The 15,679-nt window shown below is 48.8% G+C and overlaps 1 protein-coding gene across 1 annotated transcript in view; it reads left to right on the top strand.

The window, feature by feature from the left end:
• Nucleotides 1–15,679, top strand: part of PTPRN2 (protein tyrosine phosphatase receptor type N2) — a 686,072-nt gene that overhangs the window by 612,711 nt on the left and 57,682 nt on the right. The window contains 1 exon segment of the mRNA XM_060107962.1: nucleotides 12,460–12,607. Coding sequence (XP_059963945.1) covers nucleotides 12,460–12,607 — 148 coding nt within the window.

Below are 15,679 nucleotides of genomic sequence, written 5' to 3'. Positions count from 1 at the left end.
CCGATGACACCTGTACAGCTGTGCACTCTTGTCATGTCTTAAAAGCCCTCGTTTTCTCAAACCTAGGATCATCTTGGTTTCATCTGAATACGTCTGAACGCACTGGGCCTATGTTACTCCAATGTGCGAGTCTCTCAGAGGCTGTTTTTGTGTCATCTGGGAACCGGTCCGTGATTGCTGTGGGAATTGAATACGTGGGGCCCAGGTGATCTGAAAGAGCTGATCAGTATTTCCCACCCACCGGGGAGAACTTGCTGCCCGGGACTGTGACTGGTTACTTCGTGCTTCTGACGTGGCTGCGTTTGTGTTTGGAGATACACACGTGCTCGCACACCTCTGTATTTCAATAGTTGCCTTATTTGTGTAAGTATAGCTAAATATTCCATATTGGTTTAGTTGTTCGCTGGATTTTACATGTTAAGTTTGGCTTAAGCTATTGGCTGGTAGTTTTCTGTGGTGCTTTGGGCAAACTGATCTTCAGTGAGATTTTGTAGAACAGCTGAGATAAAAACTAGTCTCATCAAATATCTGCACATTTCATCCAGGTAACAAAGCATGAAGATTGTTAGGAATATCAGGGTTGTTGATGGAATTTTCAGATTTCTACCCAGATTTTTGACTTCTGGTGAATTTAGGCTGCGACCTTGTTTCTGAGATGAAACCTTTCCTCACTGTGGTTGTGTGAGGGGTCGGGGGTTTAGACAATTGCTCAGTTTGCAGACGTTTAGGAGGATAAGGAATCAGTCTGGATAACGAAATGAGCGGGATCTGTATTAAACCAACTCAAATCCTCTAATTTGCTCTGTTAGTAAATCCTGGCAGTTCTGCCTGCCCTGTTGTTCCCCGAATCCCAGCCCCTGAGCTCCCTTGCGGGAACGTCCAGCTGGTGTCCTCAGTCCCTGCCCGGAGCTGGCGTGACCTTTTCAAAGCGTCTTTATCGTCACATGCCTCTTCCGCGTGAAGCTCCCCGAGGGCTTCACGTTGCTCTTGAAATAAGCCTCAGACCCCTCCCTGTAGGAAAGCCGCCCTGGCTTTCAAGCTCCCGTGGCCCCGGCCACCCTGGCCTCCTCTCTCATTCAGAACTGCTGGACCCATTTCCCCCCAGGACCTTCTCCCCTGGAACACACCCACCGTCCTCTGCGCCTCCAGCCCTTCCCATCTTTCAGGAGGGACCTCCCTTCCTGGACTCCTCAGCCACCCTGCACCCCAGTCGCCTTTACATGGCTGTTTTACATCCTCTTACCACTTACTGTTGTCTGAAGTTATCTTTCTAAATTCTGTTTAGCTACTGGTGTGTGGTCTGTTCTCCAGCCAAAGCATCAGCCCCGTGAGGACAGTGTTTCCGACCAGCTGCCTGCTGGATCCTCAGAACATAAGACATCCCCAGCTCATATGATATGCTTTTGATGAAGTTAGTTGAATGAACAAATAAATGGCCAAAGCCACCAACAAATGAGCGGGAGTCTGAAATAATACAGCAACTCTTAACTCTCTCTTCCACAATTAGAGGCGGAATCCAGGTTTCACTCATAATGCCAGGCAAACCTCTTTTGTCTTCAGTTTAAATATACATAGCTGTACATTTATGGAAATAGGGTATAAGTCTCTTAATTATTTTCCATTGCTTATAAGTATTCACCTTTGTATTTTGCCTATGTTCATATAACCTTAATTTTTAAGATGTTAAATAAGATAATGAGGTTCATCAAATTGCTCATTTAAAATTCTTTGAGCTTCTTGAAAATGACGGCCCGAAAATACGAGGTGAAGTTATAGTTGTCGTTACTATTACCACGTGGCTTCTCTCTCAGCACTTCTGCAGAAGACCTTTGTCACCCTCTCCCACGCACACACCCAAAATTATATGGCACTGAAGCACCCAGCATGAAACAAACGCTCAGTGTATAAAAGAACGAGCCTTTCCCTTATTCAGGAAGAGGAGTGGTAAGGACAAAATTACTTATTTTTTAAAGTTTACTAATTAGAACGTTTCCGGAACAGAATGTGTCCATTATTGACATTTTCCACCAGGGTTTCAGTTGTGAGTCTTCATCAAATTGTGATTTTCCTTTTTCATAAATCTATAAATTAAGTCGAGTGCCGGTCACAAGGAGATTTGATGAGCACGTGATTTAGCGCACGAGGGCCTTTGAGAGCATCTCTCACAGGCACAGCCCTCCATGGAGACGACCTGGAGGCTAGGCTCAGGGGTTCCTGACCCCGGGAAACACCCTGCAGGTCATTCAGAAAACTCTCTGTTACAATCGATATGCTTTCTCGCAGTCTGGACCCTTCTAGATTTAGAATACCAAAACTCAAAATTACTAAAATAAAAATATAGTCATTGAAGATTCCAATTAGTTAAGCTCTACAAAGTAGAGATTTAACTAGTTTTCATGTCCTCTTAACTCACTGCTTTGCGAGGAGTTGCCTTTTCCTTCTCTTCACGCTTCCAGAAGCACGTGGGGTGCATGCACCCCGTCTCAGTGCCACACAGGAGCAAGGAACTTGTTCTCGGGGAAGCTGTCCCAGCAGTACTTTGTAAAAACACGTGGTATTCTCTAAGGCAGGGGTCCCCAACCCGTGGGCCACAGACCAGTACCAGTCCGTGGCTTGTCGGGGACTGGGGCCGCGCAGCAGGAGGTGAGCGGCGGGCGAGCGAGTGAAGCTCCGTCTGTCTTTACAGCCGCTCCCCATCGCTCACGTTACCACCTGAGCTCCACCTGCTGTCAGATCAGCGGCAGCATTAGATTCTCATAGGAGCGCGAACCCTACGGTGAACTGTGCATGCGAGGCATCGAGGTTGCATGCTCCTTATGAGAATCCAGTGCCTGGTGATCTGAGATGGAGCTGAGGTGGTGACGCTAGCTCTGGGGAGCGGCTGCCATTGCAGATCGTCATTAGCAGAGAGGTTTGACTGCACAGAGACCATCATAAATCAATTGCTTGCAGACTCATATCAGAACCCTATCAGTGAGTGGCAAGTGAAAACAAGCTCAAGGCCCCACTGATTCTGCATTAGGGTGAGTTGTATAATTACTTCCTTATATGTTACAATGTAATAATAATAGAAATAAAGCGCACAATAAATGTTATGCCCCTAACCCCATCCGTGGAAAAATTGTCTTCCATGAAACTGGTCCCTGGTGCCAAAAAGGTTGGGGACCACTGCTTTAAAGCTTTTGTTTGTTTTCTTAGGTCTTCCATGTATTTTATTTTCCAACTAGAAAAAGGATTTTAAACAAAACAAGATAGCCACGGTTCACAGCCTCCAAACCCACGCAGCGTATTCTGCTTCTCCTTCTATGCTGCTTCTCTGTCCTGGGGTTTTCCTTGCTCACTGTCTCCACCTAAAATGAATGTTAAGTTGGGGACCTTCTCTTAAAGGCTTTGCATTTGGAAGCATATGAACTTTTCTCTACTATTTTAACAATTTAAAATCTCTATCACTGCACAGGCTGCTTGGTTAGCACACAAAGAACGGGAGCACGTTTCTAAATCACACTGAGACAGCGTGAGAACAGTTTTCAGGGGTCGCTGGGCCTGCAAAGGTTCTATGCGGTCTTCAGAACAGCTCAGCTTGAGAAACAGAGCTTTCGGAGGGTAGATTTGGAAGAAACAGCACTGATTCACATTTATCAGTGAAGCCAATTCTGCTGCCCACGCCCGGTGCTTCTGCTGGTCAGTTTCATCTGTTTTTAACCACGTCCCAATTCACTAGGACAAGGGAAGCCAATTGCCCACTGCAAGTTCACGTGGGAGTGTTTCCTCCTCAAAAACAAATTTCCACGGAGGTGATACCTAAAATGTAATAAAAAGAGAAAAGACCGCATGAATGGTCTTTCATTTATTCTATCTAATTCCTCTGCTCCCGTTCCTACTCCTTTAGGCTTAGTACACATGACCCAGAGGCTTGGGTTCCAAACAGTGCTGACTTTTCCCAAGTGACCCCACGCTGCCAACGCAGGACCGTGCACTGAGCTGGCCTGGTCTGGGTCTGCATGTTTTCCTTTTTTTTTTTTTTAATATGATGTGTGCATAGCTGCTCTGCATCTTAAGTTCCTCATTTGAAGGTGATAAAGTGGTGCGTGTTTAACTAACTATCCGGTGAGACCAGGAGCCCCACGACAGGTGAGACTTTGGGCAGGTTGGGCAGGTGTGAGAACAGAGGGTGAGTCACCAGGTGCGGAGCTTCACTTGTTATTTTTATTGCAGTCAGATGGTATTTTGAATACAATTGTATGGTTTGTGATTCGATTTCAAGCAAATCTTTCCTAAGCTAAGAAACAGCAAAACTACCCTCTGATCATTTAACCATATCTGTCCTTCCTTGAGCTTGAACGGACTACTTTGAATTTCTAATTCCAAATATCTTAGCCTGCCTGATGCATAATATTAATAAATAACATTTAAAATATGCCAGATGCAGCAATCTATAGACAACCAAAATACCTTTTTCATCAAGCAGTTTGCTCTTCCCACGTCTCTGTGTCCATATGTGCTAAGCCCAATTAACCCCATCTAATTTCTCCTTTCATCTTTTCATATTTTTTGCTTGGAATTTAAATGTCTTACTTTTGGCATTCAAACATGTAGCATAAACATTTCCCTTTAATGTATTAATGAAGACGGGTGACAATGATTATTTTTAAAGGAAAAAAGGTCATCATCTCCCCAGATGGCAGCAGAAGCAGCTTACTGCTGCTTTTAAAAGCATTCATCTAACTCTACCTGATTTTAAAGCACCAACCTATGGTCCCCTCACGAGGAAAGGAAACGTAAATGGCTGTATTCTTATTCTGACAAAAGGTTTGATTGTTGTAATAGGCACCCAAACAGAGAAGGGAACAGAGACAACGCTTTCCTAATAATAATTGCATCTTCCAAAAACCCACCTTCCTTTCCTACACCTGCTCCTCAGAGGAAGAAGCTTGTTTCTGGCAGCATCGTTGTGAAATGGACTTTCACTGGGACAGTTTCTACTTGTTTCATGTCTGAAGACTCACAGAGCAATAGAAGTCTCCAAAGATCTGTGTGGACACGGTTTGATGCTGACATTACTGGTTTCCATCTGTATTGATCAATGCGACATGGTGCCAACCGGATCTTAGTTTGCTTGTTTTCAGCAATGGTCCACCATCCTTATGAGTTCTAGTATTTTGTGTTAAAAGATTATTTTCATTATTCTCTTTAATAAGTCCTCTTGCCCCTCCCAGTATGTCACCCTCTCATTGCTAGCGGTAAGAGATGCCAGAATACATCATTTCTGTGCCTTTTAACAGAGCTAAAACCGTGTTGTCCACCCGGGCTCTCGCGGCCACTCCACGTGGGTTTGGTTGAGCACTTTGGCAGCCGGGATCCCAGCTCTGCGGGCTGGATTCAAACGAACTTGCACAGCTCTCCAGACCCATCCTCCCAGCATTCGGAGGCGGACAGCAGCACGCCTGTCCTGCAGCACGGAGGCGGCCGGGGGGGCCGTGGAGCCAGGTGCCCTCAGCTGTTCATAGAGCAATCATGGTCCGAAGCCCTTGTTGCATGTGGTGAAATAGAAGATTTTAGTAAGTGGGATTCTTTCCTTGTGACCCTGAAAACTGATCCTTGATGTTGATGCTAGTAAAATGGTGCCTGTGAAACAGTCCAGATCCCGACATGATCCGAGGTGCCAGGGCAGAGCCCCACACGGCATCACGAGCTCTTTCCACACCAGAAATCAGCAGCTCAGCTTCACGTCCATCATCTCCTAAACTGGCATTTCCAGTGACTCCTGGAGACTGGTCAGGAAATGCCTCCCTCTTAAACCAGCGATGAGAAGCACGTAGAAGGGATGAGCTCCAGGACCGGCCCTGATCCACGCGGTGAGGAAACTGCGGGTTTGTTAGAAGGACCACTGTCCCTTGTGGATCAGAAGCAGTGTTGAAACCACGAACTGTGTGCTTAGTGTCATTGCTTCTCATCTCTTTAATAGTATCCAGGAAGGTTGACCACACCGACAACAACGTCTGTCCGTGGTGACGCCCCTCAAATTCTACGCTCAAGCTGCGGTCGGCGGCTGCTATTTGTGGAGGCTTAACATATCATATTCATTAGATAATGGTAAATGTCCCCAGAACTGTGTAGTCACAGAATATAGAAGAGACATTAAGAGATTTTCTAATGAGAATCACCACCCCTTCCATCTGTACATGCTTCATAGTTACAAAGTATAGATGATATATTAACTCAGTCAAGCGTCAGAACCACCTTAGAAATACGTACTATGATTCCCGGTTTTATGTAAATTAAGGGTCCGTGAGATTGGATGGTTTGCCCAAAAAGTCGTTGTGTGGGGACCAAACCTTTTTGTTTATCACATCGTTAAGAAGTCTTTCAAAATCAGGCCGAATGCCTTCTCCGTTTTATTAGAGTTGCCTTCCTGTTGGAAAAGCTCCCTTAGGCATTCACAAAGACTCTGTGAGTGATGGGTAGAATTAATCTCCCAAAGATACAAAGTGCTCCTGTGATTAACGAAACTCTATTATGCTCCATATTCCTAGGAATTGCTTTCTTGACCTGAAGATGCTGACAATTTGATCAGAAAACAGTGCAGAATATATTTGAGCGATAATAACAAATTGTGGACACAAGTCTCCACCTTATAATGGCAGTAACACTTTTGTTCCACAGGTTTGGGATTCTGTGTAAAATGATTCCATTAAACGTGGAAGCCAGTGGTTTGTTCAACACATGAGAGCATTTCCTGGAAAGTCATCAGGTGGCACATGGTTCTCCTGGCCCAGAAACTGTTGGTCATTTTCCTACCCAAACGGGCTAATTGTGTGGGCTAGAAAAGGGGATGTGAGCTGGGGAGCTGGAAGGATAAAGTCAGAAATGAGAGGCGGATTAAAGAGGAAAACCTTAGACTGAGCCAAGAGCTCAGAAAATAGGTCTTGTGAAAGCTGACGCCATCCTCAAGGAGCAAGAAACTCAGAAGAAATGCAGGTCCATCTTCAGCCTGTTGTAAATGATGCTGTTGTGTGGTCGGGGGTCACGAGGTCAGTGTCAGCCGGTTCGGCTACAAACTTGGAAAACCCATATTCTGAAACCTCGGGATATGGGGATTATCTTTATGCAAATGCATCAAACCTAGGCCCTTGAAAAGTATCACAATTCAAGAAGGTTTTAGAAACCTTTGTGCTCAGGGCTCATCTGGAATTAGCTCGAGTGAAATTCCCCTGATAGACTCCAGGAGGATGGACACACAACGCTGTGTCCTTCCAGCCAAGAACCCTTTGGAATCCCCCACCCCTGTCACCCAAAATCTAGCTGAGTGTAGCGAGTAACTCTTCAACATTAAAGACTTACTTACTTCCGAACGTTCTTTAAGAACCGGGGTAGCTGTCATAACTCATCTGTATAAGCTCTTCAAATTGAACCAACTGGTGCTGAGCCCCGACTCCACTTGACAGAGGTCTTCTGCATGTACGTGGCAGGGGATCCCATTCATCTGGCTGACCCGCCCCCCTCAGTGCTGGTGATTCGTCGTGCTCTGCTCTGTGTATCCCAGCGCTTCCTCTGTGCAGGCTGATGATGTTGGTATAAGACGGGTCCCTAACGCCCAGGAGCTCACGACCCACGGGGAAGACAGGCTTCTTACACTAGTGACGGCGCATGGCACGTCCCCAGTGAGGGCCACTCGTTGAGGGCACAGGAGTCTACAGAAGCGTCTCAGGGAGACAGCGCCAGACCTGGACCCTGAGGATGGTTAAGACCAAAAGGGAAGAGAGTCTGGGAGAAGAGCTTTCTGACCTGTGGCTGCTCCTCCAAATCTGTGAGACCGCCGCGACCTTGGGGCTGTCACTGGGACGTTAGGACGGGGAACCACCCATTCGACATGAATCGTGAAGCTGTTTGTTGGCTAACTCAGCAAGGAAGAAGGCAGCAGGAAATATTTAATGAACATTCCGAAGTCCTGTGGTACTTTTTGGGGCAGTTCTTCCAAGTTTCAGAAGATTCAGTGGCAAACTTTTTGGCATGCCAGTCATCAATATACGACTTTTATCTGGAACACAAATTTCTTACAGAATTTTCCAGGCTATGTTCAGTCATTCAACGCATATTGACTATGTGCTAAGTGCATGCGGCACGGGCCCCACCCTGAACAAGTGATCTCATGAGAGGAGGGAGGCCCTGGTGCCCACAAAGCAGACTGGGATCCATGTCTCAGAAATGCAGTTTTTAAACTAGTGTCTGAGGCGGGGGGTGGGTTGTGGGAAAGCAAGATCAGATAAGGCAGCGGTGGGCGTGAGGGAGGATGATGCGTCTGTACTGACCTGCACTTCTGGGTAGATTCATGACAGAACAACCAGCAGGGAGAAAGCGTCCAGAATGGTGGTGACGGGGGAGGGTTCAAACAGTGGGACGTGTTCTTATTGGGACGGAATAGCAGGTTAGTAAAGTGAAGTCTTGACAAAGGACAATGCTATCTGGGCACCCTTGGTGGCTTTTGAAGCAGGTGGTATTGTGACCAGAAATGCCAGCCTGTGAAGGAACCAGAAAGGGGATGTGAGAGAGGATGTAGGAGGCCACCAGCAGCTCTGTGTCTATAAGACCCTCGTCTCAGCATCTTCTCAACTTAAATAAGAAAATTCTATAATATTGATGTCGTCCAAAGCTTAAGCAATGGTTGTCAGAACAGAAAAAAAAGAAAAAAAAGCCGCATCTCACACATGTACCAGAAATGGTGGAGTTTATCACAGGCCTTACTGTTTAGCTCCAGGTGGAGAAGTTATCAGCAGCGTCTGTTTTCATTCTGCTTTCCTTCATTTTCTACATGTGCTATTTATGGAATAAAAAGTTAGTTGTTTTTTTTTTAAACTAAGGCCTCCTCCCATTCCTACCACACACGCCCCCTCATACACACACACACACACACACACACACACACACACACGTTAAATGAAAGTATTTTAAATGTCAGCTTTTAGAACCCCTACAGTCTGGGGGAAGAACGTACATAGCGTTTAAATGTCATGTTCACTTACCTAATTATTCCAGGAGGGGATGGTGTCTGGGGAGGATCCCTGCACCTGTTCTCACATCCTTGAAGAGAAGGGGCCTCATAGTATTGAGTTATGGCGGCAGGTTTTGTATTTGTGTAAAACACGTTATTTGACTACCAAGGCCTAGCTTCCTGACAGACAACATGAAACATACTCTCATGTCTCAGAAGAAAAACATCTAATCCACAAACATAAAGAGCAAAAGCTCCTCAGACGTGGATGGGAATTATGTCCATTTAATACAGTGAATGATGTTTTGTAAAAATACTAATAGAAAAACAAAGAGCAGGTCAAATTGAAATGACCGGAGCAGGGCAAACACAGACTATTGTAGTAATACATGCTGAGAGGATGAAAAATTTATCTCAGTTTTAATATAATCAAGTGTATCTTTAGATGAGTTAATTCTCAATGAAAAAAAGTAATAATGTTCATAACTACAGTTTCCTCCCTGTGTCACTCGAGCTTGAAAACTAGAGTCCCAGTTGATACTTCTTGCCATAAATTTAGAAATTCAAGTGAACTTGCAGCATGATTTCACTTAGTTAAGATAAATGTGAAAAGTTAAACAGCTGCAGTTTACAGGAATTAAGATAATATCCGATGCCCCTTTTGCAGACAACATTTGAGACCTGATTAAACCTGCCAAGGTTTATCATTTTAGAATCCATCACATTTTATTGAAACATTTTATTATATTCGTTTATGATGGATTTTGTGAACAGTATTTTCCAAAGAAAAGTGAGGATCCCAGATCATTTTGCCAAGAACAGTTTTACATCCATTTGGAAGACTGTACATTAACGAGTCTTGGGGAAAGTAACCACAGAAGCACTGAGACTGTACACTTCACCCAGAACTACCCCTCCTTCCCGGGGACCCCCGCACACACCATATTTTAAGCTAGATAATAAGCTAGTTGGTATTTCCCCAAACTTAAGTGTCATCCTTATTAGGGTAACTTTGGTACAAGAAATATGTATCTGATATTCCATAAGGATTGTCCCAAAAGAAAGCAGTCTGTGTTTACATTTTCTAGATGGTGCCCTTAAGTTTGCTTCTTCCACACCCAAAGAAACCTGTGAGCTGTGTGGGCACCAGGGGCTGGCAGTGGCCGGGGACTTAGAGCTGCTGCGATGTTTCTGTTCCTGATGAGGGTGAGCTTCTGAGGTTCACGGTCTGTCCCTGAAAAGGGGTTCATGGTCACAGTTCTCAGTCTTCTGCATAAAAGACCATCTGCTGGTTCCCTAAGCGGCTGGAGCAGGGGGCTGAGGGATATGTGACCGTCACCCAGGACCCCGTCGCTGGCCCTCCTGGAGCCATACCTGCCAGGGGGGCCCTCAGCTGCTGGGCCAGGTGGCCCCAAGGGTGACTTCTCCCCTGGAACATCGCCCACCAGGCACCCGGCTTCCGAGCTCTGGTTCAGCTCACGTACATTGATACACACACCGGTCAGACCAACATGGATTAGAGTCGGTGTTTGTTGAGTGAATAATACAAAACAGTTCAAGTCGCTGTAGTCAACATTTCCCTGAGAAGTGTGGGACCCCAGCACGACTGTCTGGTGGAGTTTCTTTCCTTTTCTCATGCCTCTCTGTCCCCTGGAGTGGGCGCCGATGAGCCAGGGCGGCCAAGAGCAGTGGGGGGATGCTCTGAGCCAGGTGGTCAGCTGGAGTGAGTAGACAAGGGGCCTGACGGAGGGTCAGGGTGATGTGGAACGGGTGTAAGCTTTGGCCAGACATCGGGGTGCTTGACCGCTGGAGACCTGACCTCGTGTGTACGTGTGTGTTTCATTTTGCTGTGCGGGCATATTTGAAAACCCACAAGCAAGGTATTAGAGGATGGGACCGCTATTTCCTTTGGACACAATAAAGCCACTCGGGTGGATCCTTTGAAATGCTTTTCCTTAAAATCACGGTCACTTCTGGACTGAACAGGTCAATAAGGTGAGTAGGCAGGACTGGCTTGGGAGTCTTTGTGGAGGGAACGTTCTGGAGGCCTTGGTTTCCCCATCCAGTTCTCCTAGTATCGCTGCCAGCAGACAAGTGCCCGACAAATTAAGATCAGAGCAGCTGTGGGTCAAATACTTGGTTTGTTGTTTTTGTTTTTTAACACTGCCAGCCACGTGATGCTGCGCACATCAGAGTAGCCCAGTGTCTTAAATGCATCACCCCCGGTGGGTTCAGAAAAGCCAGCCAATTTCAAGAAAAATGACTTCTGTGCCAACAGAAACGGGAGCGGGGGCAGCCCTAGCGAAGGCCCCGTCTGAGGTCCCTGCCCTCGAATGTGTGGCGAGTGGCAGGATTGTCGTCACCGCTGGTGACACCTGCGCTCCCTCCCTGCACCAGGGCCTGTGCGCATAGTCAGCCCTCATCTGGGGACTAAACGGCAGCCATGGTGCCGGGCAGGGTCCCCACCCCTCCTGGCTGTCCCCACCGGGACCCCTGGCTGAGCGCCTGGCCCAGGCTCTGGAGGATCTTGGGAGGGTGTGGTTTCCGTTTCTGTCCAAGAGAAACCACTTGGACACGATTTTGCTTGGATACATACAATAGTTTTCAAACAGTGTGTTCCGTAGTTTTCACTGAAAATATTTCAAACAATTATTGCAACATAGTATCTGTTGGTAACCAGTGGTTCTCTGAGATGGGGAAAAAGAAAATGAGACTGAGTGCAGAGCATGACTTACTGAGATGCTTTCTCAGGCTGAAGTCACTAACAAACACGCTTCTGTTGGCCCTGTTTTGTAACCCAGCTCCAGCTCGCTTCCTCCGCGTAGCACTGCGGTAGCTTCTTCGTGTATCTGGGCACGTCCCTTCTTTGATGCAGAGAGCAAGGTCCTCCCGTACGCGTTTCCAAGCACACAGGCAGGGCCCGCAGACCTGGCTCCCAAACCTCCCTTACTCCTGACTTCAGAGCCTGGATGCCCCAGCCAGACATTCAGGGCCCCGGGCTCCCGCTGTCCCCGGCCGCACCGGACACCCCTGCACGCATGCCTGCCCCTCCCCTGCGCTGTGTGAAACCTCTCCCCACAAAGTGCGGCGCCATAAGCCTCCCTGACTGCGCCCATCCCGTGACCTCGCTCCTGGCTGGACACACATCCCACCTTGGGACTGGCGCATCAGACCTGGTCTGCGGTGTGTGCGTCTGTTTTCAAGGTCACTGGGTGTTCTCACCGCCCCCCTCGGCACCGCGGTAAACGCAGCGTGACCCCCTTTGAAGCAACCACCAAACCACGGGGCAGCCTTTGCCGCACGCCCTGCATCTGGTTAGTCCTCGGCCCTGTACCAGGCCCCGAGCCAGCCCTACCCCCCCTCAGCAGGGGAGCTGTGGGCTGCACCCCATGGGCCGCCCGGCGTCCCCGTCACCGCCAGTGGCCCGTGCCCTCCCGGCTGGCTCTCCTGACCCTCGCGCTCCGTTGCAGGCCTACATGGAGGACCACCTGAAGAACAAGAACCGCCTGGAGAAGGAGTGGGAGGCCCTGTGTGCCTACCAGGCCGAGCCCAACAGCTCGCTCGAGGCCCAGAGGGAGGAGAACGTGCCCAAGAACCGCTGCCCCGCAGTGCTGACCTGTACGTACCGCCGGGGCTCTGGCTGGGAGGGCGGCTGGTGGCGGTGGGGATGGGCTGCACCTGCCCCCCAGGATTTCCCGCTGCGCTCGTGCGGCCGCAGCGCCTCCGCTCCTGCCCGTCTGCTCTCTCTGCCAGGAAACGTCCCCTCACTTGATTTTTTTTTATTTTATTGAAGTGGAGTTGATTTACAATGTCATGTTAGTTTCAGATGTACAGCAAAGTGATTTAGTTATACATGGATAGATAGATAAGTAGATAGGTAGATAGATATATAGATAATAGATTGATAGATGATAGATGATAGATGAGAGATGATAGATGGATGATAGATGATAGATAGATGACATATAGATGATAGATAAGTAGATAGGTGGATACATAGATGATACATAGATAATAGATGATAGATAGATGAGAGATGATAGATGGATGATAGATGATAGATGATAGATAGATGATAGATAATAGGTAGATAGATAGATGATATATAGATAGATGATAGATAATAGGTCGATAGATGATAGATGATAGACAGGTGATAGATGATGGATGGATGATAGATAGATAGATAGATAGATGATGGATAGATATTCTTTTTCAGATTCTTTTCCCTTATAGGTTACTGCAAAATATTGAGTAGAGTTCCCTGTGCTATACAGCAGGTCCTTGTTGGTTATCTATTTTATATATGGCAGTGTGTACATGTCAATCCCATGCTCCTGATTTATCCCCCCACCTTCCCCTCTGGTAAGCATAAGTGTGTTTTCTACGTCTGTGGGTCTGTTTCTGTTTTGTAGATAAGTTCATCTGTGCCATATTTTAGATTCCACATGTAAGTGATATCATATGGCATTTGTCTTTCTCTGTTTGAGTTACTTCACTTAGTATGATGAAGTCTGGGTCCATCCATTCGCCTCATGTAAAGGGCAGGGAGACCACCACCCTTTGAGCCTGCCCCCGACACCAGCCTCGAAACACAGAACCGTTTCTTCCTTTTGGCCTTGCGGCCGAGCCCTGGAACCACGGTGGGACATACAGATTTCAGGGAGCACGTGCTGTTGCTCTGGGATCTGAGGTTCGTTCCTGAACCCCTGGAGCCTCGTCCTCCCTGTACTTGGGCTCATGCCGTAGTCCTTGAGCAGTTAGGGCCGTGAGGAGTTGACAGGCAGTCACGTGGGCCGGGCAGGCTGTGGGCACAGCACGAGCAGACACAGGTGCCCCAGCAGCCTTCAGCCTGACAGCGTGTCACCAACATCGCCAGGAGTCACTGCCAGGAGTTGGGGACACAGGGAGGTACCAGCCCTGCGGTCTCACACCGCGTGAGGTGACAGGTGACCTACAGGTGCCGAGGCCCACGGAGGACTAAAGGAGGGCGGGGCCAAGTCTGCGTCTTCCCACCCCCCTGCAGCTCCCCTCCTCCTGTCACTTCACTAGAGACACCAGCCTCCCATGTCCTAGCAGGTTCCAGGCCGGTCTGGGCTGTGGTTACTACACATCCCCCTGCAGGGGGAGGGGATCTGGGGAGTGTCTGTGACCAGAGTGTCTGACGTAAATGCCGACTGCACGAGTGAGTGTCTTGGTAACGGAAGACGAGAGAGATGCATGCAAACCTCGCACATGACAGGAGGAACTTTGTGGGCTGACTTTTCGAGGGCTCAGCAAAGCCACACTGGGTCTCACAGGCAGGACCAGCCCCCTCGCAGGGAAGCGTGCCTGGGGTCACAAGCCCCGTCCCAGCCCTGTGGAGCCAGTGGGGGACCAGCCTGGCACCACTCAAAGGCGCAGCCAGGCTCCCATCCCGCCGCCCCCCTGGCCTGGGAGATGCAGCAGCAGATGTTCTATCTCGTAGTAAGTGGCAGCGACTCCATGCCTGCTCACAGGACAGCCAGAGCCAAGATACACTCCCGTGCTGCTTTAGACCCTAGCCTGGGAATTACACACCTTTGTAAAATCTTAACACACTGCTTCTGGGTGTAAATTTTTTCTAACTGTTTAGTCAGTGTTCAGACTAGTTCTGTAATGTCTGAGGGCCTTTTCCCTAAAGAGCTCTAAAAATAGGCGCTGTTGCGATTTATAAGTTTTTTATTTAGTAACTGACACATATTTATTAAGCACCTACTTGTGCCAAGAGCTGCTGCCAGACACTGGGTCATCCAGTCAACCAAGCCTGGCCACTGTCCTCAGAGAGGATCCAGATGAGGGGGTGCAGGGGTGTTCCAACTACACCCTAGATAATGAGGTGCTGGGGGCAAACAGCCCCTCAGCCTGGGTCCAGCGTGCTCCCAGGCCTGGAGGCTTCCTCGGGTGTCAGGCCCTGTAGGGTAAATACTCAAGTTCAAAGCATCCCTTCCACAGAGGCAACCACAACACGGCACGTTCCCGTCCACGCGCCCTGCAGCCCGGCCGGCCGCTGGGCTCCGTCTGTGCCGAGTCAGCGATGGGTCCACAGGCCAGGACCTCAGGCACGTAGGGTGTCCTGTCTTCAGCTTTGGGGGCGGTGCTTCAGCCCCGCGGGGACCAGGGCCCTGGAGCCCTTGGACCAGAGCCTCGGGCCTGCCATACGCGGGCCGGAGCCAGGGCTCTGAAGAGGAAGCGCCTTCTTGGCTGGACTCCGGCGCTGGGCGTTAGAGAGAGGCCACTGTTCTTGACCGGCATGGCCGTCCCAGAGCCTGACCTAGGTTCTCGCCTGCCCGGGGTCCTGCAGGAACTAGGGGCCAGTACCCTGCAGAGACAAGTGGGCAGATAGAGCCTCCCCAGACGCGCAGGTCCAGTCCCAGCAAGTGCGTCCCCGCCTTTGTCCTCCACACCTGCCTCCTTAACTTTTAGAGGAAATCCTGTCATCAGATCTCCACCGGCTGTCCCTTCCCAGGCAGGACCCTCAGGCGATGGCCTCACTTAAACTCCTGTTGGTCTCGCCAAACTCCACCAGGGAGAACCGCCGCCTCTTCCTGGGACCTGCTTTGTATTGTCTGGCTGTTGACTCCTTAGGGCGCAGAAACGGTCCGTGACGGAGCGTAGGGTGTTGACAGGGTGGCCTCCACGTGCCCTGCTCCCCGAAGCCGACGTCGACGC

The sequence above is a fragment of the Mesoplodon densirostris genome, chromosome 9 (genome assembly GCF_025265405.1).
Source record: "Mesoplodon densirostris isolate mMesDen1 chromosome 9, mMesDen1 primary haplotype, whole genome shotgun sequence".
Lineage (NCBI taxonomy): Eukaryota > Metazoa > Chordata > Mammalia > Artiodactyla > Ziphiidae > Mesoplodon > Mesoplodon densirostris.
The sequence above is the reverse complement of the archived record's forward strand: the minus strand, read 5'-3'. Positions and strand labels throughout refer to the sequence as shown.